Genomic DNA, 27022 nt, shown 5'->3' with positions numbered 1-27022 from the left:
GTAGAAACCATTCTGAACATCTCTCCAAAATGAAGACGTGAAAATTGCCAGAATAGGATATGGTTGTGTTACCATGAAACGACAGACATGGTTCGAATCTAACAGGAGTTCCTCTCTAATACATACAGCAGTTAGTGTCCACAAAGTACTCGTTGTTGGAGTGTGTTTTGGTTTGTGGTGTTGTCCTGTGACAGGCATAGTTTGTAGGGGTAATATAAGTACAGGCCTCATTTACCACATTGTGGTAAATGTATGTTAGGTCGAGCTGACTTTTCCCTTCTAATCCGTGAAAAACAAAACATCAATATACTTTTGATTCGGATATTCCATGCCAAAGACACATGGCCAAATTAATATGACACTATTACTGACAACTTGCACAAGTTCTCCAGTTCATTCATATTGTAAAACCCAAGTAGTTCAGTTTTGCACATTGTACCATAAGACTATTCGACACAAATAATATGCAGAGAGTGTACTACCTAATATCCAACTGAGACTTTTTGAGAATTTTGTTGTCACAGTTCCCTTTTGCTAACTAAACAGCTTTGATGTAGACAGAACATGTGAATGAATGAAGATGGCTAGAGGCAACTACAGTTTCTGCAGTTCCTGAATGACAGCCCCCACAGGGGTGGAGGGGGGGGGCAGCATTAGCGTGTTTGAATGACAACATCACGGTGAGTGAATGTGCACAATGCTGTTATCTGCTGACGCAAATGTGGGTGTGTGTAGCCAGTCAAAAGACATCAGGAGCGCTGGTTGGTGAGTTAGTTTTGTCCAGAGAGACTTTTAGCATAGTTTGCCTTATTTACAGTACCAAGTTATTTTGGAAAAGTGAGAAGACTTCACATTTCGTTTAAATTCCATTACCACAAGCTTTAAGAATTAGAGCTAGAAGAACTGCGCTCCAACCTCTTGATCAACAGTTATACATGTTGTGCTGTAATATTTCATCATATAACATTGTATGCTCTAATATTTTAGGGACATTCAGAAAAATAGCATTGAGTAAGGCTCCATGACATTCTTGTTTTAGCTGGTAATTCTTCCCAATGACCTCGGAGTATATTTAAACAAACCAGTAGAATACAGCTAAGCAAAGAATAACGCTCATAGCACAGCTAACTACATACAAAACCAACACTTCACCACAGCAAAAGCTTCACATTTAATAATGCAAATCTCAAGTCTAAGTGTGATATTTTAAACGCTCAACATTTTCCAGACCTGATGGGGATCGTATGCTGCTCCAAACAGACCTAGTTCATGTTCTGAATTGAATTCTTGTTACCTGTAAGCTCGGTTTCTTTCATGTGTCACCCGGTGATTTGTCAAGGCAGGCAGTCCAATGTCCAATGTCTATATCTCAGTCTAACTCAGCTACTCCTCTAAGAGAATAAATCCTTCAGTTTCTACTTTGCTGCCGCTTGTAGATTCAATCTAAGGCTGCCGATTCCTCTCAGCCATTCCATAGTGAGAGTGAAGTTTTATGCAAACACAAACTTTTCTTTCTCTTCTTTGCTCCTCCCATACTCTGAGCATAACAGCTGACTTTCTTCCTTGAACTTGTACTAGTCAAGCTCCACCTGCTCTGGCACTTAATGAGGGGATAAACACTACTCTCTGATATTGCTGTACTTCTTAAGCACTTTTATGGCCCGCCGGACAGTAAACTCAATAACTGTTCTGTCTTTTTTTTTTCCATAACAAAATTGAAAACAGAGCACTGAAAATGTCTGAAAGTGAAACACTCTTGTTAGACAACCCTTTGGGTGTGTTGAAAATTTTGAAAGTGATTGTTCACTGATAAGGGAAATGCCTTGAACATGACAGCGACTTGAGGTAAACAACATTTGTTAGACATAAAATTCTTTGGAGGTGAGACACCTAGAGGTCAGATTTCATCCCTTCAGAGTCAGTTACTGAGATGAGTTCTTGATATGCTTTCTGCACAGAATTCAAATGAGGAGCTGATTTAATTTTTTCTAATTGTATCTTCTTGCTTGTGTTCCACGTGCTTCTAATACATTTTCATGAACCATCACAGGAGAAAATGAGTAGTTTGTCTGTCATCAGCAACGTTCATGGTCATGCAGAAACAAAAACAGCAGCAAATTAATCTATAGCTAATGAATGTCAACAACTGGAAGGTTGCACATGACAACATCAACAGTTAGCCAGAGACTGGGCAAGACTGAAATTGATGGAGAGGTGACGTGCAGAATATCAGTTAGATACTTAACACAAAAAATATGAGATTAATTCTTTCCTTTGTCATTTTCAACTGTTTATTAATTGAGTTTTTCTCAATAATTTCCTGATTTTTCCCTAGCTCGTGTTCGGGTCAATCGTTGTTTACTTGAATAATCAAGCCCAATTAATGTTGAAAAAAGGGAAAAAAAGAGCAGTGCAGCAGATGGCACTGCTCACCATGATTCTATGCCCTGGCATTTAAAGCGCGCACACAGGCGCACACGCGCACACACACACACACGCACGCACGCAAGCACGCACGCACGTACGCACGCACGCACGCACGCACGCACGCACGCACGCACACCAAATGCAGAGCTCCAGGGAAGCTGTGATCAAACATAAGCTCCAAGCATTTATGCATACAATATCATCGATGATACTAGACTAAATCATCGGAGCTTGCTACATCATTCCAAAATCAGCAGCTTAAACAGCAAGCAATTGCCTGGCATGGTAAAAGTTGCCCGATTGAGATATAAACAGCATTCACCTACAAACACCAACACATACACACAGCTAGAGAACACAGGGGTCAAACTGTAAAGAAATAGACTGAAAATAATTCCATCGGTACTCAAGCATTTCCATTGACATGCTTTGGAGTACTATCAATTACTCACAGCTTGTTATCTGTCAGGATAAATGCTAACTTTACATATTTCTTTCAGTTGTTTAATGCATTTTGTAGATTTTTTATGGCAATGAAACCACATCATATGGTGACAAATATTTAAAGATGTTAATAGCCTAACATTTATTTTTTTCTTAACCCAAACTAGCATTTTTTGTTGCTGTACCTGCAGAATTGGTTTCAAATGTCTTGTTTTTGAATAAGTGCCATAAGTACTGAAGCGCTTGTCAGCCATGTACCTTACAGGCATCCCAAATACCCATTATCATAATCTGAGCATTATGTTACACAGATTAAGTTAATATTTTCAATAGCAATGTAACAGTCATTAACATGACTAAAACTAAAAAGAAAATTTGCTTGTGGAATTTGGAAATCTGTTAGAAATGACAATACTTACTCGCTTCGCCGGCGTGCCTCCATCCCATCCGGGAGAAAGAGTTTGATTGTTGACACAATGCAGCCATGAGTGACTGGAGACAAAAACAGAAAACTAGCATGTTACTTCAGCACAGCTAGCGGGGCTTGAATTTTGAAGCCACAAAATGCAAGGGGAGATGATTGTGATTAATAATTTAGTTCTCCAAAAACATTCTGAACACGGTACTAAGCAGTCTTTCGGAGGGAAAAAAGTTCAACTGTATCATGTTCCGATCAGACAGAATGACCGGTTACACTTCATTTTAATGCTGGAAAGCATAGAGGTCTGCTGAGTTAACATCTTCGTCCTTTTTGGTTATATTCTTAAAAAAGATGGTAGTACAACTTGAAATTCACATCACATTATTTTTCTTCTCCTAATGCTGACAGTTTTCCAGCATAGCATGGAATTTTTCAATGGGCTTATTTGTCAAGAGTATTACACAGTTATCGTAGGTTTGTTAAGGACCAAGAAAGCACAATTGCAACCCAATGTGTACAGTTATTCAGCAATCAGTGGCTTGTTCAATAGTTCATGAGGATATTACAATCAAAAGGGAGGGAGCCCATAAAATCGATGTGGACTATTCCACACTTGTACATGACCTGCATGGTCACAATGATGGAAACAGTATGAAAATTATTATATTCACTGGGATAGCAAGGAAATGATAATTTGCTTGAACTCAAAAGGGCTTTCTTTAGTATTGTACGCCGTATCATGGGCCAATCCAAACAATATCCATCATAAAAAAGTACAATGATTTAATTTTTATCATTATGCATCGTCTCAAATATTTCACTATTCTCTAACAAATATTAGCTTAATAAATCTGGTGATCATTAGGATAAAATTCTGTGGTTTATAGCTGTGATGAGTAACCATTTTGTTTGACACTGAGGTTACGGACTGTGGATCTTTGCGAAGCTGTTGAGTTCAACCTGTGACAGAAGCCCCAGATAATCAGGTCAATGCAGTAAGAATGCCCTTTGGGACTTCCATATGAAAGAGGCAGTCGTGGGGCTGAAATGTTGACCTAAATCGCAGTCTAATACAGTCTGCAGTCTGTGACCTTTTGATGGGCCTTGAGCCTTATTCAAGAGTAACTATTCAAATGCAATGTGTGCGTGTTCATTAGCATTTGCAACAGTTCCTGCTCTACTACACCATGGGCGTCTAATAAACACAGACTGTGTAATGTTCGTATTTTCAGATTCCCATATTTGCACGGCCCGATAAGCCTGCCTCTTGAATTTTACCTGTTTATCAGCTAGTTCTCTGAGATACCAGACAGAGCACGATAATTCTGGAATTTTGTTAATCACCATACTTTGTTTCAAGATTCCTTGTCACAATTCATAAGCAGCATCTCGATTTTTCAAGAATAACCTTGATACTGGAATAAAGTCTCACATGCTGGTTTTAATTCTCTTCAGTTTTGACAACTGCGTGTGTAATTTTACTCCTTATATGCACATACCTTTACGTGTGTTCTCTGTGACATCTACGCCGAACTGAATGATGTCTCCAGAGAGGACCTCGCAGGGCGGACTCTCCTCTGAGCCTCGACTCAACCTCTGGCTGTTGATGAATGTCCCGTTGCTGCTTTTAGTGTCCTGCAAATAGAACTGAGACAGAATACAAAACTTATAAGAGACCACCCTTTGACAGAGGACAAGTTTTTTTTGTGCTTAATTACTGTATGTTGTGTTTTGATGGGGGGGTTAATAATTTTGTTGCTGCTGTGACTGCAAATAAAGCAAGAAAGTCTGTTTACAAATTGCCACTGAAAACTTTGAGTCACCAACGTATTTTAAGTAAGTCTGTGAAAACGGACAAAAGATGCTGAAGCATGTCATTTTGGATTTAAAGTAAACAACTATGATAATAAGTCGACTTTTAATGTTTTTCAACTGAAAAATAATTTCGACCATAACATTTCTTATGACCTTTGTTTTAAATGGCTACTGAAAAGAAAGAACAAATATTATCAAGTGAATAATTAAAACTTGGCGAAGTTCGCTAAACACAGATTAAGTATGGAAGACAAAACATCCTATACAACTAGCTAATATAATGTGAACTAATATTATCAATGAGTAGCATGTGAATGCTACTTTCACATTCTATAGACATTTCCAATGTATATAACACTGCTGATGGCAGCAAAGAGCAGCAAAACCCTGACTGTTACCATCTGGACGCAGGAAGGGGAGATAACACAATCTGCCAACAACAACACTTCTCATGATATTGACAAACCAACCATCAAATGTTTAGCAGCAGCACTCTCAGTATGGCCGCTTTTACAAAAAGTGAAGAGGAAGCTAATGTGATTGGCATTTTAATTTTTGGTCACCAACAAGTATTCTGGAAAAATATCAACATAAGAATGGCCAGACAATCACAGGATAATCATTCAGTAGTCCTTTTCCTCTGAGACAGAAATCTCTAGATTTCATTGTAATTTGTCAAGTATTAAACTCATGATATTTTTTTAGTAGCAGCATTTCCTTCAAACCAGGAATGACAATATCTTTCACCTGCAGATACAAACAGCAGTGGACTAGGAATCAACATTAATTTGTCGAAATGGGAAAAATACCTTATATATATCAGAGAAATGTTACAATCAATTCAACATTATCTAAAAATCAGCAAGCAATTCCTCAACAACCAAAGAGAAATTAGCACAAACCATCAATAAAACCCCTTGCAAAATTAATAAGAAACTGCCTGCAGAATAAGCAGGAAATCTACAGCAACTGAAAAATCACATAAATATTACATAATACTGAACAAAATAACCAGCTGAAAATTACTGGTAAAGTATGCCAAATTTTAGGGTCATTTTTTATCATTAAGATTTAAAAGTCAGACTAATGATGGTCCATCTTTTGCCAACATTTATTAAAGACAGAACAAAAGTAAAACTTTCAAAACTTTTTTGTTCATGTGTGGTCTTGTTATTAGCTTCCATGTCTAACCAGTTGTCATTATACCAGTATTTAAAGACAATCTAGAAGAAGTCTACTGAATATTGCATTTTTCATGAAACAAGAGTTCCCATCTAACCCAGCTCTAAACATTATACTAGGATTTTAAGTTTCTTCTGGCTTTTCATTGGTACTGTGGTGGAACGCCAGATTTCTGACTGACACTTAAGTGAATGTATCCATGAATAGACAATGCATTCAAAGCTGTCTATTTGGATACTTATTCAGTTTTGCCTCTACCATTAAATTAACACATTTGCATCGCCTTCTTTAACCAATCACATTAATTTTTGAGTGACTCCTTCACTCATTCAAGACACATAAAGATATCAACAGCACAACACTCTTCTGACTACATAAAAAAAAACATGCTGTACTGTATCATGAACACAATGGGCATAAATACACACCACACAAGCTCAATCACAGACAGCAAGAATCATTCAAACAACTCTACTTCATTCATGCTTAATTTAGCGAAGACATGTGCAAACTCAGGGTGAGCATGCATACCACATGTCAAGATGGGAAAGCGCACAGTCAGCACAGACTAAACACGAACTACTCAAAGATGAACATGATGCAAGAAATGACAGTCCCAGCAAGGTATAGAATTACACCAAACAGACACAGCACGAAATCTGATCTAAATGCCTGGGATCTGTCTGCCGTTCCTGTAGTTTCATTCATCAGCTGAAGACACACTGTTGATCGCCGCGAGAAAAATATAAAGAAATAGGCTTGAGATGATGTGATGGAGAAGGTGATTAAAAGGCTGAGAAGGAAAGAAAACGACAGCAAGTAAGAGAGAGACAAGGAGACTTACTGATTTACTGTTTATCTGACTGCAGTGAGCGACTAACACCTCGCGATTCACAGCGCACATCCATGCACACGCATACAAACACACTCTGACAGTTACCTCGTGTCCCCATGGTAACCTGGAGACAGGGAGGGAGGAACCTAACTTTAGAGCTTTTCACCCAGCAACAACACACTTATGCACACACACTATGCGTCATATACAGGATTCATCTCATCGACACAAGCATGTGTACACACATACACACACACACACACACACACACAGAGAATATGACGTAATCCACCTATGAGCTGCTTTACTCTCAGCTGAGGGGTTGTCTGTGATATCATTTACCATTTTATCTCTAGGACTCCAGCATCTTTGTACAATGACCCACTGAAACCCACAATTTAAATCATCATTTGAAGGACTAGATCGACTCAAACATTGCCTTTACAAGTGGTAGAGGGTGACAGAACCAAAACATAATCCTCCTTATAAATTGTTTTCTTAGTCAAAATGCAGTATTTTCCAAAGTTTCACAAGTCTACAATACGCATGATTTTTTAATGACCTTCAATACGGATAATTTCTAAATTCTATTGATGATAACTTTTAAGTCCTTTACAATCACATTTTTCTGACAAACTATTGCTCGGAACAGCTAGCGTTTACAGATTATAGATCATCATCATGTGTTGAACATTCAAACAGGGTCAAATATATGCTGAATCATCTATATACAGTCCTTCTGACTCTTAGATGTTATTCCAGTGTAGGGACAAGCTATATTCTTGTCATGTTTTCTGATATGCACCCATTCAAAATTGCCCTAGGGAGTGCTTGATATTTTGTTTGTTAATATTCTCTCTGCACTTCAATTTTATACAAGTGACACTATAAGAATAATAAGTGACCCTATGAGAAAAATAATACTATATCATTCTCCCAGGGCATGGCAGCAGTGAGTTTGGTAGAATATGGCATGGAGGTAGAGGGCTGGATAGAAATGAAGAGAGAGAGAGAGAGAGAGAGAGATGAGAGAGAGAGCAAGAGTATATATAAAATTCAGTGAAAACTACACCACGTTCTTTGTAGAAATTACCATAATTGCTCTGGATGTTTACTCGTGAAAAAACAGGTAGACATCCTGGTATTGTACTTTTAAAATCATAATAACACTCCACCTGATCAACTGTCCCCTCAGCCTAACTACTGGTTGAAGGTCTATAAACACTCATACATGGAAGTGTGCAGACTCTTAGATTGCAAACATGCAGAAAACAATCAAGCTTTTGAGGCTAGGAAATGACAGCACAGATTAAAAACTCTGGTTTTATTCCTTTTCCATTCAATTATGACCAAAGGACTGTCTCTAAACTGTGACCATAGATTATGTCTAGACATAAAGGAAATGCTGGTTCATAGCAGTCATGGGTAAAAGTATTACATTCCTATTTTTTTTTTAAATGAAATCAAGTGTAAAAATAGGGTTACATCGATTAATCGGCCATATTAATATAAAGTGTGTTTAGCTTACACAAAGACATTTCACAACAGCAGAGGTGGAAATGTGTGGTGATGTGAAAGACCTGAGTTTTGAAATACTTATGAGAGCTCTGTCACTTTTGTTTGTTTTTTTTTTGCATTTCCATGTTACAATTCATATTACTTCAGAATTTTAACAGGGAATTCCTTGACAATATTAAATAAATAGATAAATACAGTCACATTTAAATGTCATTCCCAATTTAAGTTCAACATTAATTACAAAAAATCCAAAAATGAAAATGGACTGTTGCTGAACTTTATGTAGAGAATTTCTCAATAGGAATATTTTTTTTCCCAAATAATGAAAGCAACACTTGTCATCCCAATCCATGCTTTCAGTTTCAATGATGTCTGACATTCCTTCATCCCTTCCACCCACTCACAGAGCATTTCTTAGAGAAACACTGCATGCCTTTATCCTCAATCTTCTTGCCCAACCTCTCCTTCTTCTCCCACATCTGTTTCAGCTGAATCCATGCTGCATAATTGTGTTTAAACGTTTTATAATTTGCCTTCAGACATCATTAAAAACCCAAGAGCTCAACAGTCACTTAAAAACAAAAGCAGAAGGTCAACCCAAGATACCAGTTTACCACCACCCCAACACACAAACAGGTACAGTCGTAGCAGTCAGCTGACAGATTAACTCTGAGCCTGAATTTAAGTCCCTGCAAGTCACTTAAAGCACAGTGCATGCTTTACTGCACCTAAAAATATAGTCACCTTACAAGAAATAAGATGGTTTCTCCAATGTTTCAACATTTACCTCCTGCGGGTAACATTGGCATGAGCTGACATTAATGACCAGGATGTATGTTGACACTTCAAAGTGACTTACACAAGATTAATTAAGATTACTTCCATTAGGGTGATTAAGATTACACAATAAATAAACAAACTTCCATGACCTTTGAGGAACTGTTGTAAGTGTGAAAACACTCAAAATAAAATGTCACTACCAATGACAACGCAAATACCTGAAGCCACTGATGTTGGTTTGGTAACAGCAGATACGACAACGAAAGTCATTCTTTGGATTGAGACACAGGTTTTTACAGGCATGCATGCACACAGTGTCTTGCTGTGGCTTATCTAGAGCTGCAAGATAAATAGTTGACCAAAAAAGACAAGGGGGATGATGAAATGTACCTGCTCTGCTTGTCCATAGTAGGTACATAAAAATTCAAGCTATACTTGGAAAAGCATACATTTTTTCATACACAGCAGACGCATTGCCACAAATTTTTACAGTTTTACAATTTTCACCCAGACTGAGCCAGTGGGGAGAAAATCTACTATTCTACTAACCCTAACCCCCACCAAACACAGGCGATTATACCATCAGCCCTGGTGGCACATTAAGGTGCATTTTAATCTCTGAAATGAAAATCCATGTATTCTGTATAAATAGATGAGCTGGTACAGTTCCACATTACCAAAAATAAAATGACAATAATAACTCACCACCACAATCAATGCAGTAACACTTGGGTAATAGTTCAGTTGACTATGAAAAATCATCTGGGCCCCCAAAATCCAGAGCTGATAAGGCTCTATTATACATTTGAGCTGTTAGTGTTCTTAATAATGTGGATATATAAAAAGTTGGAATTTAGTGGTGCTTTACTAGTCCATTAGTGTAGTTGCCTGTTATGACTAATCATATAGCATATACAGCTCAAAATAGCTAAGAGGTGAAGAAGCCAAGTGTAAGGTCAAAAAGAAAATAGAGACACCATGATATCCATAATGCTAGCTATAGCCAGTTGAAAAAATGTGAGGAAGCTCAATAATTAGACTGGCTATAAAGGGCTCGGTCCTATCTGAGAACTGGTACAGAGGCATTTGATTTCCTCCATATCCGGTTAATAGCTTAATCAGCCATACCAAAGAAAGTGAACTACAACCTGTGTGATGAATCTGTTGTATATGGTAAATGTCATTGGGAAGCAAAACAACATTAGTAGAGAGAGAGAGAGAGAGAGTCCAAAAGACAGAAAAAAACATTGCCTCTCAGTCACCAGCATTCACAAAAGACTCACCATACTTTACGACTTGTGTGATGTTTGGTAACTTCTAAACCTAGCAACCCATGGAAAGAAGTTATACCTGAAGCCCATAGTAAGACAGTGTTTAGTTTATCATATTGGTGGGACATTTTTTGAAGTGGCCAGCTAAAGGACTGTGATATTTGTGGGGCAAATTTCAGTACATCCGATAGAGGTACATGGATCAGCTCTGACAAGAGCCAAAGACTTGTGTATGTCTAACTCAACCTCCAATCAATAAAAGTATTGGCATGCTATTCATTGATAAATGCAACAAAGTATAGGTTACAATGTATTTTTACAGTGAAATATTAAGTACTAATGGTACTACATACCGAAATACTGTACATTATTAATTTGAGGTTTTCTGTCTTGAAGTTGAACATTCTAGTTTTTAGTTTAATTTTGTTCCAGAATAGCCACTCCCTGTTTTGTTCTTAAAGCCATTGACCTAGAAAAATTTGGCTTTAAAAGATTAGGATCCCTGCTTAAACTTCTTCTGCTGTGTGTGTGCTTCATTACCTCATTTTCACAGGGTAGGTCTGAGCATAAGGAAATATGGGCATGAGAAATATCAAAGTAGCATGTTGAAAAAAATATCATACGATACTGCCATACTGAACAGACCCGCCTGTCATCCAAACACATTTTTCATCTTTAAAGAAGAGAAGGTATATTAATTCTACATTTGATTTCTTTAGTGTATTTGACACTAAAGCAGTTAGATCATTTCACAAAATGTAGTCAAAGAATTATATGTTTGCATGTAACAATCAGGACTTTCAATTTTCTGAACCAATTGAGAGATTAAGCCTGGATAACTGTTCTCAATTGGTCAAAAATCAATTGTTTGAAAGTTTAACACAGTGGTGCTGCAAAAATTGCATTGTCTATCCCAATGTTTGCATACAGTGCATATTGATTTTTCATACCGAGCAGTCTTTTTGTTTGGTTTATAATTTTTTTCAAAAGGAAAAGCAGTTTATCTTGAAGTATTTTTCTTAAAATTGAAATCCTCCTCATCACTGAAACACTTGACTCTCTTGGAGCACAAACAATGCTATGTGTTGGCTGAGCTTCTGAGAAATCCCCCCACCCTCAGTTTGAACAGATGGCACTGAATACTACAATACCCATAAAGCTCATATGCCACTGCTGTGAAGGAGAAGAAGCCTGTCAGAGAACCAAACAACAGCTGAAGGAGATCAGACTCCAACACCAAAGCCCTGGGTTTTTCTTACCAAACGTCAAGGTCTTTTTCATGCGTCAGGTACAGTTAAGAAAGGGGAACCTTCTTTCTACTTCACATGCCTTTATAATCCACCCTTTGTTTTCAGATGCAGTTTTTGGCCCCTGTGCTGGTGATACCCAGCAGAAAACCCTTTAGATTGACAGCGGATATCTTCCCACCTGGTAAAATTATCCCTTCACATGGAAGAGAATACACTGGAATATGATAAAAGGTTTTTTTTTTTCCCAATGATGCTCGTCATCATGAAATGTCAGCTTTTTACCATTTCTCAGACAAAAGAGAAGAATTACAGCAAAGTAACTCCTCCAGACATGAAAAAGATATTCAGTTGTGTGTTCTGTTTTGAAGGTAACTCATTAAAAAGAAATAAGCATTTAAATTTTTTTTTTTCAGCTAATCACACCAATCAATGTATCTGCAACAAAAATACTGGGGGGCAACAGGCATCAATGAGGAATGTTTCTTGTTCAGGAAAACATGTAATACTATTCATGACAACTCGGAAATTAGATTTAATTTGATTTGTAAAGGATCAATTTGCAAAGGAATTTTATTACATGCAATGTGGTCTACCACATTGTTTATACATTTACACAAATTACACAGGGAAACATAAGCTCCTTTTAACGGATAGAAACTTTGAATAGAGCGTGATTCAAAGGGAGCACGGCACTAAGTCAAGGGAGCTGCGAAAGGCACAGAAAGGAGATTCCCCTAATATTTGATGTTTATATCTGCAAAAATTTTCATCTTATTGCGAGCAATTTAATCATTATTTGAAAGAGGAACTTACAGATATTTGTGGGGAAAAGTACACAAAAAAACTGCAAAAAGGGCAACTGATTAAAGTGTACTTCTCATATTGAAAGTAGCGCTGGCAAACAATTTAAATCTTTAATCAGATTACTGAGAGTACAGCTGTAGATTAAGTAGACTGATCATTATTAGGAATCAGTTATGATCAATTGTGTTTGATTTTGTGGGGGGAAAAAAAAAATGATGACAGAAGGCAATACACAGAGGATGAACATTTGCTTTTTAACCTACCGGTATATAAAAATAATATTAATGAGGCCGCCTTTTAGCCAGCTGTTTAGACAGACCAACTCGTTTACAATATCTGACATCCCAACATTCTGCAAGGGTTTGGGGCAGCCAGACGTCATGGTCAGCGAAGTACTTACACAGGAATCCCCAACTATGTATGCTTTGTGTTACTACTGCTTTGGGTGGTTGGTTTCCAAACCAATTTATGTCACTTGATTGTCTCATCTTGATTTTTTGAACTGATACTTCCCACTGAGAGGGCAAATCTATTGTTTAAAGCTGTCCATTGCACCAGATAACATTGGGGTCCCAATCCACACCATTGATTGGAATTGTGGGTTTGTGAGTCATGCACTGTGGGCACGCTCACTGTATAAAAAATAAACAGATAAATAAATCATAAAATTGCAAATTAATCCCGCAAATTCCATCATCTATCATCATTCAGGTACCCCTTATAACTGGAATAAATAACTAACTGGTTAAATTCCTCCATCAATTTATGCCAGTGTTGCATCAGAGACGATATGCCTGCAACTTTTGATGGCATTAGACTATTTTCATTGTCAGACTTGTTTTTTTGTTGTTTGACTAAAAAACAAAAGTAAATCAAAACTCTCTAACTTAAACATTTTACACAAATTTTCAGCTTCAAAGTCGATGATTTGTTTTAAAGTTGTGAGAACTACATGAGCCAGAAGTAATGACAGAGGAACATACAACACATTTTTTTCTTTCCCAGAGCTTAAATTCAGACCAATTAAGGGAATGTGGAAAATAACCTGCTGGAATCTGTAGCAGACACAAACACACAGATACACATGCACACTTTCGAGGAAGCACACAATATGTGCACATTAACTGAAAAACATACTGGCTTCTTTGCCTGTGGTGGCAGGAGTCCAAGCTTCAGTCAGCTGCTACTCTGCACTCATCAATACCTACCAGAATCAATAGCACTGCACTGCTTTCTCTGCACTCTCCATTTACAACCTTTTAAGATATGCACTAATAAATTATGTTTGCCAGAGTCAATTTAGTATAAAACTATGCATGGTGGACACACAAGGTGAAAAGGGGTTTAAAACTCAGCTGTGGGAGGATAAATGCAAAGAAAGATCTCTTTTACCATTTACATTAAATCAGAGTTGTATTTTACTAAATCCTCTGTACTGACATTTTAAAAATTCAATAATACATTCACTGATTTGTTTATTGGCAATTATCCAATTTTGTCAATTTTTCATTGTTGTGGATGTGTTTCCAGTGGTATCAGTGATATTTTTTCTTTCTACATATTAATAGCGTCAAAATCACAATTTGAATTTCTGGTTATTTGACGTCAATAGTTTGGACCACTGAAATCAGCGCTGGTGTGATTTGTGAATATATTCTATAATATCCAGAACATGAGTTCCAGCTACAAATCTGATAATAAGCTAGTAGGTTCATTTTATATTCCCAATGCTAAAAATAATGTCAAGATTTTTCAATAATTTTTCCAGTGCAAGTAAAGTGAGCCTATACCGCTTGTCCTGCAGTCAGAGTTGTGGGGGAGCTGAAGCCTATCCCGGCTGTCAATGGACGAGAATCAGGGTAAACCCTGGACTGTTCGCCGTTCCATCTGAGCCACTTCAAGAAATATAGAACCATCCAACCTCTCATTCATATGTCTTGGCAACTAAGAGTCTTCAGTTCACCCACTGCATGTTTCTTGACTATGTGAGGAAACCAAGGCTTATTTAATTTCATGGAATTCAGAAGATTATACTGTATGATCTCAATTTTGTTACTTTCTCATTTAAATTAAGAAACAATGGTGAATTAATTACATTCAAGAGATTTTGCTTGATTTAAGCAAGGCTAATACTGTTGAATGAAAAAATCTTGTCAATTGTTTTTTTTTACTGTAACGCTAGTTACATAGATTTTGTTACAGGTGACTGGCATGAAAGAGAAATATGTCAAACATGATCTGATGCAAAAGAAAGCTCATAATATCTTGACCATCAAAAGCATTTGGCCCCAGGTTGTGTTAAATTTGTGGGCATTATTGTTTTGTTTTTTTCCAAACAATGAACACACAAAATCCCATGACCTACTCCTGATGTCATCGGCTATGTCTTGTTATTGTGTTTACTGAAAGAACCCTAGAAACAGCTCTAACAATGCTGTGTGTAAACAGCAGTATGTGTCTCAATTTTCCGAAGTGGTTCACAAATCAGCAGAAAATAGTGACTGTTGATTGTTTGTTTTTTTGCTCATTTGCTCAATTGGATCAGAAATTTCTGTTTTAATGCTTCAATAGAAGATTCTGCCCTAATATATGGATGCACTATGCCCAAGCTAAATCGACCACACAGCTTCTCTTCCAACAGGGTCTTATTCACTCACACTTACAGTCAGACATGAGTAGTTGGACGATGTTTGCACTGTGTAGCACCATGCCTGTGCTGTGTTGGTATTCAGATATAGGCCTCAGTGCAATACTGATACCAAGTAAGACCTCAACGCTTCCCAGTGAGTACGCAAGAAAATCCAGCTACCCCTCTGTGCAAAAAGAACCCAAAAGAGCTTCTTATTGGTGGTGTATCACAACATTGTGCCCATTCAAGGCTAGTTAGCATATCTGAAGTCATGTTGGAAAGGCTAGTACATATTTTATAGTCACAGTTGGTGATGAAATTCTATTTCCATTTTATATGTCAGATACTCCCATACACAATCTAGCCTTGGTCTAAAAGCATCCATTGCTAGCTTTGTTTTCACTTACACTCTGTAAACTAATGCTCACTGACCGTGTTAGGACACATTAGTAATCCAGCTGTAACACTAAAAATACAGGCAGTGGAGAGTCTGTTCTCCATTTCAGGGTGTATCTGGCCCCGCTTGAAGCCAGCAATCATTTAATCTCAACTAATACAGTTCTTTTTACGAGAGGGTTGTGACACAGTCATCCACGGCATGGCCTTTCCTCACTAAAGGGTTTTGATTTTCTATCATCGTTCTTTTTCAACAATCAAGGTTCAGACTGGGATTAGTTGTACAGTAAAATTAAGAACATCCGCATACCACCCTTACTGTACATACACCTAGATCCAGTAGCTCGCCAACAACTGACAAAATCGAGCCTAACCATCGTGGTCAAAGCTCCATCAGTGAACTACTACCAGTCCTTGCAGGACCTTCAACTCTGCCAATAAACAGAGAGAAGCTACATGAGAAGCATATCCATCTCTGGTTGAGGAGATGCTCCCTGGAGGAAAGCCATTGGACTATGCAGCTTAAGTCTCAGATTGGGAGACTGAAATCTGAAGAGCCCGATATACCTGCCACTGCTATCGTGACATTATTTTAAGGATTACAGAACACTGGTTTGTACATTTTCAGCATTCACTATCCTTGTTGTGAGAGATGATTATGAACGATGAGTAAGAGCTAAAAGTAAATCTTGCAAGTTTATAATGCTATCACTTCTATTTTTAATCAATTAATGTTTTATTCTGAGTTAGATTGACCTGAAATGTGGCAAAAATGTTCGGATTTGTTAGATGAAATCGGAGAGTAATAATTGGCAGAATTTTATAGTTTTCAAACTGGTTCACACAGGATTTAGATCACTGAATGTTGAAGAAAATATAACAGGTCCACACAATAATTCCACCCAATCATCCTGGTCTCATGGGAATGGGCTTTTATGCATAATGCACATTTGATATTTAAATCCAAGTAAAGGATTTTGTGCTTGTACAAGTGAAAGGTAAATACCACTGAGATACAGTTGAATGTATACTCACTAGCTAAATATTAATAAGTCAGAAAGCATAACAGTCAAGATTTAGGCGTCCTAACGAGTAGAGGCTGGAGTGCAAAAATGGACGTATCAGCATTTAAGCATTTTCACTCTCACCTTGACTAGGAGAGTGTCTGTACACACATCTTGATAAGTATATTTTTGTTTTATGTAACATTCACTCAAATCTCGACCGTTCTTTCAAGATCAACGTCCAGTCTGTAAGCACAATTCACAAACATGTCCTCCAGGAAGGCAAAGCCTGTGCAGTCAACTGGTAGGTGTTTCATTTAAAACTGCACAGAATCACTCATTGGATGAATGACAAGCTGGATGACTCTTGAGTGATCCAGCTGTATTACAGTGATCATCAGTCCAAATCCTAAATCTACTTTAATCTGCCAAAGTATCTGTCTGAGCAGACAAGGCTTCAAGGACAGACTGGATGTGTTTTCTGAGTGCTTACTGACAGAATGATTGTTACGCTGTTAGCAAAAAATAAACAGCAACACTAACCAAAGAAAAATACTAAGCAGAACACTACCCTCATGCCAACAATACTATGATTTTGTCCCTCTACTTCTATTCTAAAGTTGAATATCTGATTGCATCAAGATTATCAAACATATTGTTATTTTAACCACTGCTTCTATATTTTTTGACTCCACGTGCCAAAAATTAGATAGCAATGATTAATTCAGTAAATTTTACTCAAAAAAAAGATATCTGCCATCTGATTTTCAACATTGGCACTTAGGTGCCACAAATAATGTGGCAAAACAATGTGGCATGGCATTGGAAGAATAGACTAAAAAATGTCTGTCAATATTAAATAAACGGATTAACCTGAGTCTCATTTATCATTGGTTTACTGACAGATCATCATCTTGGATCTAGTTTAAAATCTGTCTGGAGTATGTTCGTCCAAAAAGGTGACACCAGAATTGCTTTGTGTGACTAACTGGGACACAGGCTTGTCTGTTCGCACAAATAAAATTGCAGTTCTTCTTTATTGTTTTGTGTTTAACCTTTATGACGTGTTTGTGTCTCCTATCCTAGCATAAAAGCAATTGCGGTATGTATTCAATTCTTGTATTTATTCGCATCATTCCTATTTAAAATACACATTAGTTAATTTATAGTTGAATGACTTTTCAGCTTGAATAAAAGAAATGAAAAGGTATCACATTTTTTTATTCTTAAAAATGTTTTTTTGGCATGATGCTCAAAATAGAAAAATGTAGCGTCCTGAATTTGCTTGCAGTATTGTTTTGATTGTATTCATGGCATTTAGCATTTTGGCCAATGCAAAGCAATACATATGATTGTCAAAAGGCAGAGCTCAGACTTCCTGTCAGTTGGAGAGAAGGTTGGATCAGCATCTTGCCAGGGGTTCCTTTAAAGGGGTTCAGTCTGTTTTATTGTGAAATACACCGGAATTCATCTGCACATCTTTTTGGTGTTTTCTCTTAATTACCATAGTTAACCATCTATAAATTGAAAAAACATTCAACCAGTGCAGTGCAGACCACCTGTACAGCAAGATCAGGCTTTATCTAAAACAGACTGGCAGGTATGTAACTGGCGAGACATTCCTATCCACAATTTCACATTCCAATGCTCCCTAGGTGGTCCCAACTGGTACCTGCCAAAGACAAAAGCAACATACATACAAAACGCAGGGCTGAGGAATACTGTTTTCCTCACACAAGCCAAAAACATGCACAAGGTTAACTAAGGATTCTAATTTGCCCAGACATATAAATTGAAGAGTTAATGGTTATCTGTCTCTATATAAGGACATGCTTATTTATGTCGTATGATGACCTCTTTTTTTATCTATCATAATTAACTGTAAAACTGATTGTGCAATTACATTGCTGGCTGCATGTGCATGAATGCATTCACTTTTTTTTGCAGGGGTTTCTAAAATGACATCCCAGGACCTCTAGGGTTAAAGGAAAAAGCAGCTGGATCTGCTCTGACATTTCCATGGTGGCTGCTGCTTAAAATAAAAACACACTTCATTATCTGAAGAGCCCTTCAGATATTCATCCCGCCAGCTGTGCTCCTGTCATTTTGTTGATACTTCCTTCACGATATTCAAGAGATCAGCAGGTCACATGATGCATACTCAGAGTTCTCAATTCTCCATATATCTGTGTGGCCAAAAAACATTATTTGTAGGACTGAACCTAACATATTTAAACGTCAGATTTCTGACGTGGATCCATCAGACAAGAGTGAAGGATTGTGACTATTTTGGGGCAGAGGACCTTGACCACAATCTACCGGTTGACTGAGCAATCTCATCATTCACAAGATGCATCCAATCAAACCTGTCTCTCTTCAGCATACTGTTTAGTAGACAAGGCTCAAATAAAATGAAATCTTGCCACGATTGCATTGTGGCCTTGTTTTCCCATTCAAATACACTCTTAACATGAGATTAGAGTAAAGTGAAACTGTCAGCTGGTTTACTGAACAAAGGTACACTGCAAACCCATGTGACAAGCAATGTGCTTAATGCAAGAGGAACCTACAGTTATGAGGTACTGTTAAGCAAGTGACCTACACAAGTTGAAATTTCAGTTCGAAAGTTTCCCATGAAAATAAAGTCACTTCACAGTGTCAAAACACATCTATACTTTCGTATTTGTGTCTGATTACTTTGAAGCACTTAGCCCACGACTTTTCACATTGTACACTGTACTTTACATATAATATTCGTCCTTTATGTCAGTGGTCCCCAACTCCTGGTCGGTAGATCTTTTGATACCAGTCCACAAAGAAAATATTTCTTGGTACAAATGATAGTTTTTTTTTCATTTGAACATCTGAATCTTGTTTTGAAAAATGACTGTTTCCACCTTCGCCTTGCTGTCGTACCAAATATTGTAAACCTAATATAAAGTGTAATCGTATTCAGATTAAATACTGTGGACTGACAAAAGGTTTTATTATGTGAACCTCTGTGCCTCTAACCGGTCTGCGGAAACATTTTCAAACATAAAACTGGTTCCGGTTACAAAAAAGGATGGGGACCACTGCTGTTTACGACAAATAAAATAGTACAAACAGTTGTTAATGTAGCCTGAAAAGTAAATTACCAGCGGGGTCTGTTCTTTTCAAAGGCTGACTATGTTACTTGTTGATTAGCTTTCCCTGCAAGACATAAATAAGTCTTTACAACTTTGTGATGAGGCTGCATAAAAGAGGAAAACGTAATATCACAATATTTAGAAGTCAATTCTTGATATGGGGATATCTCCCTTTTGAAGACTTATTAATGCAGCCTTTAGGAATGTTTTACAAGCATTTATTACAAAATATTAAAAATTGGACCACTCTAAGACTATTTTGTTCCTAATGTTTGGATAGCCTCAGGGTAATTTTTATCCAAACACAAATTTCTGGATTGTCTCTTCATTGTCTTTAGGATTAATTATGTCATTTCAAGTGTACTCACAGCGAATCCCAAAATTGCAATCATACTAATTCACATAGGAAAGAAGGGATTTGAATATAGTAAATCGGTAAAGAAATGTCAAAAACAAATTATGCATGTCCAGGCAATGATCCTGTATTGACATTCAAATAAATATTATGTTTCAAAAACAAAGGAAATTACAAGACAATTTAAGTTTAACATTTATATTGTTATACTTCCCAGCTCTTAAGCAACCACTATGTCGGTTTTAATCTCTGACAAATCGATTAATTCTAGTTGCTGATTAATCGGATTGTGTTGGTGTGTCCATGTTGACCAGTCCAAGTTTGCCTGTTTGCATACATCCCTGAAGAGAGGAAAGGATGACGCGGCGGGTGTTGTTATAAATAGCTTATACTCTGCACACAGACAAAATCACACGGGTCTTTTAGAGTCCCTGGATGCCACATAGCTGGGTAATCCCATGGCTGTCTCAGCCTGTCCAACCTGCTCTACACTGAAACCAAACTCAAAGTGAAGACATATGACAATAGACTGTACAAGACACAGATAATATCTGTCTGCCACTCATTTCAGAGGCAACGATTCTAAGGAATAACAGCTTGTATGCACAACAAAGGATTAAGTTTTGTTCAACACAGAACACAAGGGCATTTCTAAGACCGTACCCGCACTCAATCAGACTCATCTCTGCAACTTGTTCTTTACATTAGTCTCTTAATTAAGGGGGTAAAGACACCCTTCATGACAAATAACAATTTAAATCAATATATTGTAAAACACATTGAGGTCTGATACATTGTCAAATTGAAGGATGCAGAAATAAAATTAGTACAAGACAACCAAAAAAAAAAAAGAATGGATTTAGTGAAAGAGAACATGAAGTTTACTGGTGCGAGAGGATAGGATGCAGAGGACCGAAAAGATAAAAAGATCCATGATAGATGTCCTAATGTTAAAATGCATATCATCTTTGAAGGCCCAGCATTGTTACACCTCTCAAAAATGTGACTAATGTATATTGAAAGTCAAACAAGCTGAATCTGGCAAATCAGAGTGTACAGTGTGCTCCAGGATTTTGTCATCTACAAGACCAGTGCTAATTGACATGTGACCTCACAACCTAAGCTGGTCTGCAGCTGTCTTTCTGGTCTGCTAAATGCACTGCAGACAGCAAAGTAAGAATTTCATTGTACAAGGAAACACGTCTCCACACTATACACATGACAATACACACTTTGAGTCTTGAATCTTGGTCATAAGCCAAGTTCCACCGCATGGAGGATCATCCACACCAGCACAGGGTTTCTCAGTCTTTTAATCGGTAATAAATCATTTTCGTAGTGTATGAGCCTTTACATCAAGGGTTTCAGAACTGCTAGACATGGGGCCATTTCTAGGCCCGACAATCATTTCCAATTGGCCCTCTATATAGGACAAAAACAGTAGAAACCACAATTTTTATGAACACTTGTCTCAAACAAGATGCATGCTATTCCCTTCACACAAAAATTTACCAAGAGCAGAAGAGATAGTGAATGTCTTGTTAGGCATACAATGATTTCAAAGAGCAAACCCTATCACTGGTGGGAAATCGGGATTTGCTGCTTGATTTTTTGCTTGTAAAGCAACATTTTCTGAAACATTATAGCGTCTTGTGCTCTTTGAATATTACAATGGCTACCACGACATTCTGAGTGTAAGAATCCCGCCTTGAACCACCTGGAATCAAATAGGAACAAAACAAGTTATATCAGTTTGTCACTATCGTCTCTTACCTTGCCAGTCTTGTGGTCGAACCAAACCAGGGCATGATTCCTGGACAGCACCTTACAGTCGAAGGTCGCATTGTTCTGGGCTGGACGACACCGAGCCACAGACCTGCCGATCTTAACGGGCTCATCCAGGTACACATGCCTCTCCTGGAATGGATGTGAGTTGGGTCGGCAGGCGAACACAGCTAGGGCTGAAGGCATTGATTTTGGCTTGAGAGTGTTACTCCAACCGGACACGAGGGACAAGTTTTCTTGATCCAGAGTGGCAGGCTTCTGTTTCAATTCCCAGGAAATAATTTATAATATCTGTGGCCTGTATGAAGGCAGGGGGTGTTAGTCTTCCAAATTTGCTAGGCACTCATAAACATTGTCTACTCTACACAGCTCAAGCTCCACCGCTTTCCCCCAATTTGTTGCAAAATGACTCCTGCGTTTGAGAGGGTGGAAATAAAAAAACAAACCGATATAAAAAGGACACGACATTTGATTCTGTCAATGTCCACCTACATAACGACACTTATATTTGTCAGCAGGCACTATGTACAGACGAGGGTGCAGTTTGTCAAGACATACATGACTGAGTAGAGCATGGGCAACCTGGCAAACAGCCCTTCACGTCCATCAAACTATTCCAGTACCTGGTAGGCGGGACAAAAATCAGACGTGATCTTTCACCCCCTCGGGATAGCAGCAACTATTGCTAACAAACGTGACTGCCGTTCAAATTAATTGGCGAACCGGTAAACTGACGGCTGCCGAGGGCAGTTCAGGAATACATTGCGCCCAATCCTGCACCGATCAGTCTAGTCTTGCAGCAAAGCTAGCAGCGGGCACACACCCTGATGTAATGCAACTCGGCGGTCGGTTTGGCGTTTAGCAATGTGTCATCTCTAACCTGTTCGTCATTTTGAGTCCCATAACCGTGACCTTGTTACCCCGACGCAAGAGAACCTGGTTTAGCCAACTAACGTTACCACTCCCTCCAGAGAACACCTATAAATCGCCAATGTCATATAGCGAGGTATAACGCCAAAAGCACCCTGAGTTGTAAGAACGCTGCATTAAGGGTGGCGGGGTAAATGCTTCCAATTCCACACCACGTCTCAATAAACTAACGCTGCTTTTTCCACGGGCGACCAAAACTCTTAAGCCGGGATGAACCGGGGATTAGCAGGTCTTCTGGTGCAACTAAAATGCTAATTGGCTAGCTCGATAGTGCACAAAACGGAGCGCTTACTCGTTTCTGGCGTTAGACCAACAAGCTAAGGAGGGCTAGGCTAGTGAGTGCTTACAAAGTTATCACACAGGTCCTCAAACGTTTTCTCCCCACCTTTCTCGCTCAGCTCGCTTACCGAAAGGGGACGAAATGCCATCCTTGTCTCCTGCGAGCAAGTAAAAGCAATAAGCTAGCTCCTCTTTTTGACAGGAGCCCCGCAAGCGAACGTTAGCATGGAGGGGACAAGCTAACGGTTAACGTTAGGTGGGCTACCTAGCAGCTAGCCGGCTAACTGACAGACAGAGCAAGAAACAGACGCGGAAAAACCAGGGGAGTTTCTTGGCTGCGGGTCCTCATGCATCACATCAGCCCGGTTATTTTCCAGCAAGAAAAAAATCCACAGAACAGGCCGCGAATTGCGCTGTCGTCGTTTATCTCAGTCCAGGTCGTGTTTGCATCGGCGGTCTTGAAACTTCCTATAGTCGCCTTCCAACAGTTTACTGTAAGCAATCTAGAAGAAGTTGTCCTCCTCCGCAAGTCCCGTCCGCCATACTGTAACTGGAGAGCAGACAGGCGTGGTGCGTTCAATGTCCCGGTCACATCAACTTCCCACACCGCTCTCCTCTTGAATACCAAAACAATTCGGATGAGGACATGTGATCTGTTGTCATATGTTACTCTGGATTAGTGTCAATCTTTTCTCTACGAGATCGGAGAAAAACTCACCCCAGATTTAACTGTTTTTAAAGCTAGTAGATATATAAATTATTACCAAATTCCGTGACCAAGCCTTTTAGCTGTTCCAATGATTTCTCACAAATGTTACATTTTTAGATTTAAAGCCAATAAACCTAATTTGTATGATACTATACCAAATTTTAAGAGGGGTAGGGGATAGATAGTGAGGTCAGCTTTTGGCCTTAGATCACAGGAAGGATGATAGGTGCATTAAAACAATAGAGAGAGAGATGGATTTTGTAAAGTGGGATGAGTAAATTATATGACAATCTATAATAATATTATTATCTTTAGTTTGAAAAGTATAAAAACCCACTTCAATCCTAGAATTTTTACCTAGTCTTTCCCCTCTGTCTTTCACAACGCCAAAATATGACATGCAAATATGATTCATTTTACAAATTTAATAGTTTGATACAGTAGTCAATAAATACAAAAACCAAAATCCATGTGTTTTGTGATTTAAAAACATATTCAGTGTAATTATGACTTTACAATCTTTAAAGTAAAGAATATTTATTCTCCTTTATCAAACATCCAGAATGTGTTATCCCATAAGACATAAACAAGATCCCCACTGGATTAATTTTTCTCATTTCTCAGTATTTTTTAATCTGGAGGCATTTTTACTCAATATCACAAATCTTTGTTTTCTGCTGAATATTGGAATAAGAATTGTAAAAATCCTGCTCAAAAATCACACTATCATTGAGTAAAGAGGTTATTCAGACTCACAATTAAAATTAATGTGCATGCACAATTATAGTCAGTAAGGCCCAAACGATCTACAATACAAACACACAAAAAATACATTGTTGATTGGGGAGTTATTAGAGTTCATTTTTACCCTCAGTTTGAAATCCCTGAGTTTTAGTAAAACATCTTAAAGTTGTTAGGTGTTGGACAAAAAAAACCAGAGGATTTATTGAAGAAATGAAAGGGGTAATGAAGTTATTGGTGTGAGAGAGGAGAATGCATGGAATAGGATTAGATGGGGGCAGATGTTTCCCTGTGGCCACCTATGAAGGGAGGAAGGAAAAGACGATATTAAAGTAAACAGGTTGCAAGCTAATATCCTCCGTCTGGGATACTTTGGACGGTTTTAAGGCTTGGTTACAGTGTTGGCAAGAGTTTTGTAGACTAATTACCGTAATGTAATGAGTTAGACTTGGTTTTTGGCAGAAGTAGCAAAGATCACATGGACTTGCAGCTCCATTCAGGCAGCCACATGCAGTCAATGAATCGCTGGATTCATACAAAATGTGTTGTGACACTGTCACAATATATTGCAGCTTTTCAAATATTCTGATACATTATTTGTTGACATAGATTGTAGTCCAAAAAACAACATGTGATTTTATCTGTTGAGTTTCATTTGAAATTTGCTGAATAGTTTTTCCCCTTGCATGATTGTCTCCAAACTTCGAGGACTGTCTCAGAAAATTAGAATATTGTGAAAAAGTTCTTTATCTTCTGTAATGTTATCACAAAAACAAAAATGTCATACATTCTGGATTCATTACAAATTATCTTAAATATTGCAAGCCTTTTATTATTTTAATATTGCTGATTATGGCTTACATCTTAAGAAAAAGTAACAAAAAAAAGTAAATTAAATATGCGCTGAAAAAAAACACAAAATAAATAGAATAATTACATCCTCTGCTGATTTTGTAAAAACAGACTGTTGATTTGACTTTTCACTGAATCACCTTGAAATACAATCATGACATTGACTCTACAAACCCAGCAGAGCATCAGTTAATAATCAAGAGATTACCTAAAAGCAGGGGATAAAATCAAGAAACAACCTAAATAAAAAATTATGGCTTGAACATTTGAAAGAAATGACATTCAAAACTCACCCAAAAATATCACAAGACTCAGAAAATTAAAAAGTGAAATTGAAGTTCTAGTCCTTATATTATGCAATATCTGTATCTATATAATGATATTAATAATTACCTTCTGAAATTCGTGATGCTTTCTTTCCTGTTGTGAACTGATCCAAAGTTATCAGTTTCATTAAAAGGTTTTGATCGGATTGACCTGGGTCGAGGAATATCAAATTCGGCTGAGAGATCCAAAGCATCTCCATTATGTTCTGGTGAACCGACATCTGAGATCAAATCAATGCCGGAGGAGGCTGTTACACACCAAGAATCCTTCTGTCCAACAAATATCTCTTCTGCTAATTCACTCTTCACTCTCTTCCATCTGACAAAAAGCATTGAAATGTGTGTTAGTCTGTGTGGCCAAGCTGTTTTTCAGCCTCTGATGGTGCACATAAAGACATGTTGTGGTTTTTCTGCTGCAAAGAGTCCAGTTATACACGTTAAAACAGCACTATAAACTTACAGCAGGGTCACTGATTCCAGGATTTTAATCAAGGCCAATAAGTTAAAGTTCTCCAATCTGACAAGTAAAAGAATGTAGACAAGTGCAAATATGGCTCTGCATGTTCCTCAATATCCACAACATGGAATTGATATCAGACGATCAAAACTGGCTGCAATTGCAATTAGACTTCATGCACACAGGAGGCTAAATTTAAGAAAAGAAGAACCAAGAAAGAGTGCTAGACACAAAAAATATATGCCGAAATCAGTAATAAGTTATAAAACCTCTTTGAGGAAAAAGAAAATGGCATGTAATTAATTATCTCTTTAGGAAACAATATCTAATTTGCTGTTATTTTACTAAATAAGAAGAGAAAAGTTTCAGTATTAGTCTGTCCATGATTGAAGACAATGACCAGAAAGCACAGTCGATTTGAATCCAATTCAGTAATTCATTAGAATTACATTTTCCTGACAGATGGATTGAGTGATATTACCAAATCCATCCATATCTTCTGGTTAATAATTCATCATTTAGTCCCCTCCCAAGTTTTTGCTGTTATTGATAATATTTCACCAATGTAAATCAAGGTTCATTGTTGTCTTCCCAACAATTTCACACAACATTTTCCCTCCAGATCGGTGAGGCCCAAGTGTTAATGGAAGATTTCCCTCAGGATCTGACCAATTATCTGTCTGC

General features: G+C 37.8%; 1 protein-coding gene across 10 annotated transcripts in view; it reads right to left on the bottom strand.

Moving 5' to 3' along the window:
• Positions 1-23815, bottom strand: part of slmapa (sarcolemma associated protein a) — a 58885-nt gene extending 35070 nt beyond the window's left edge. For 4 of the 10 annotated variants that reach the window (XM_086150117.1, XM_086150118.1, XM_086150120.1 and 1 more), the window contains exons 1-3: positions 22033-23814; positions 4792-4939; positions 3291-3363 (exon numbers count right to left, since the gene is read on the bottom strand). In XM_086150117.1, the coding sequence (XP_086006243.1) occupies positions 3291-3363; positions 4792-4939; positions 22033-22230 (419 nt within the window). In that variant the 5' untranslated portion in view covers positions 22231-23814. Of the gene's footprint in view, positions 1-1294; positions 1472-3290; positions 3364-4791; positions 4940-22032 lie in introns of those variants that run through there. The other 6 variants (XM_086150119.1, XM_086150122.1, XM_086150123.1 and 3 more) reach the window with 4 other exon arrangements.
• Positions 23816-27022: the final 3207 nt, after the last annotated feature.

Source organism: Fistularia commersonii, chromosome 7 (genome assembly GCF_037954325.1).
Source record: "Fistularia commersonii isolate RoL2024-O1a breed Wild chromosome 7, RoL_Fcom_v1.0, whole genome shotgun sequence".
Classification (NCBI taxonomy): domain Eukaryota; kingdom Metazoa; phylum Chordata; class Actinopteri; order Syngnathiformes; family Fistulariidae; genus Fistularia; species Fistularia commersonii.
This window is presented reverse-complemented; position numbering and strand designations above follow the sequence as displayed.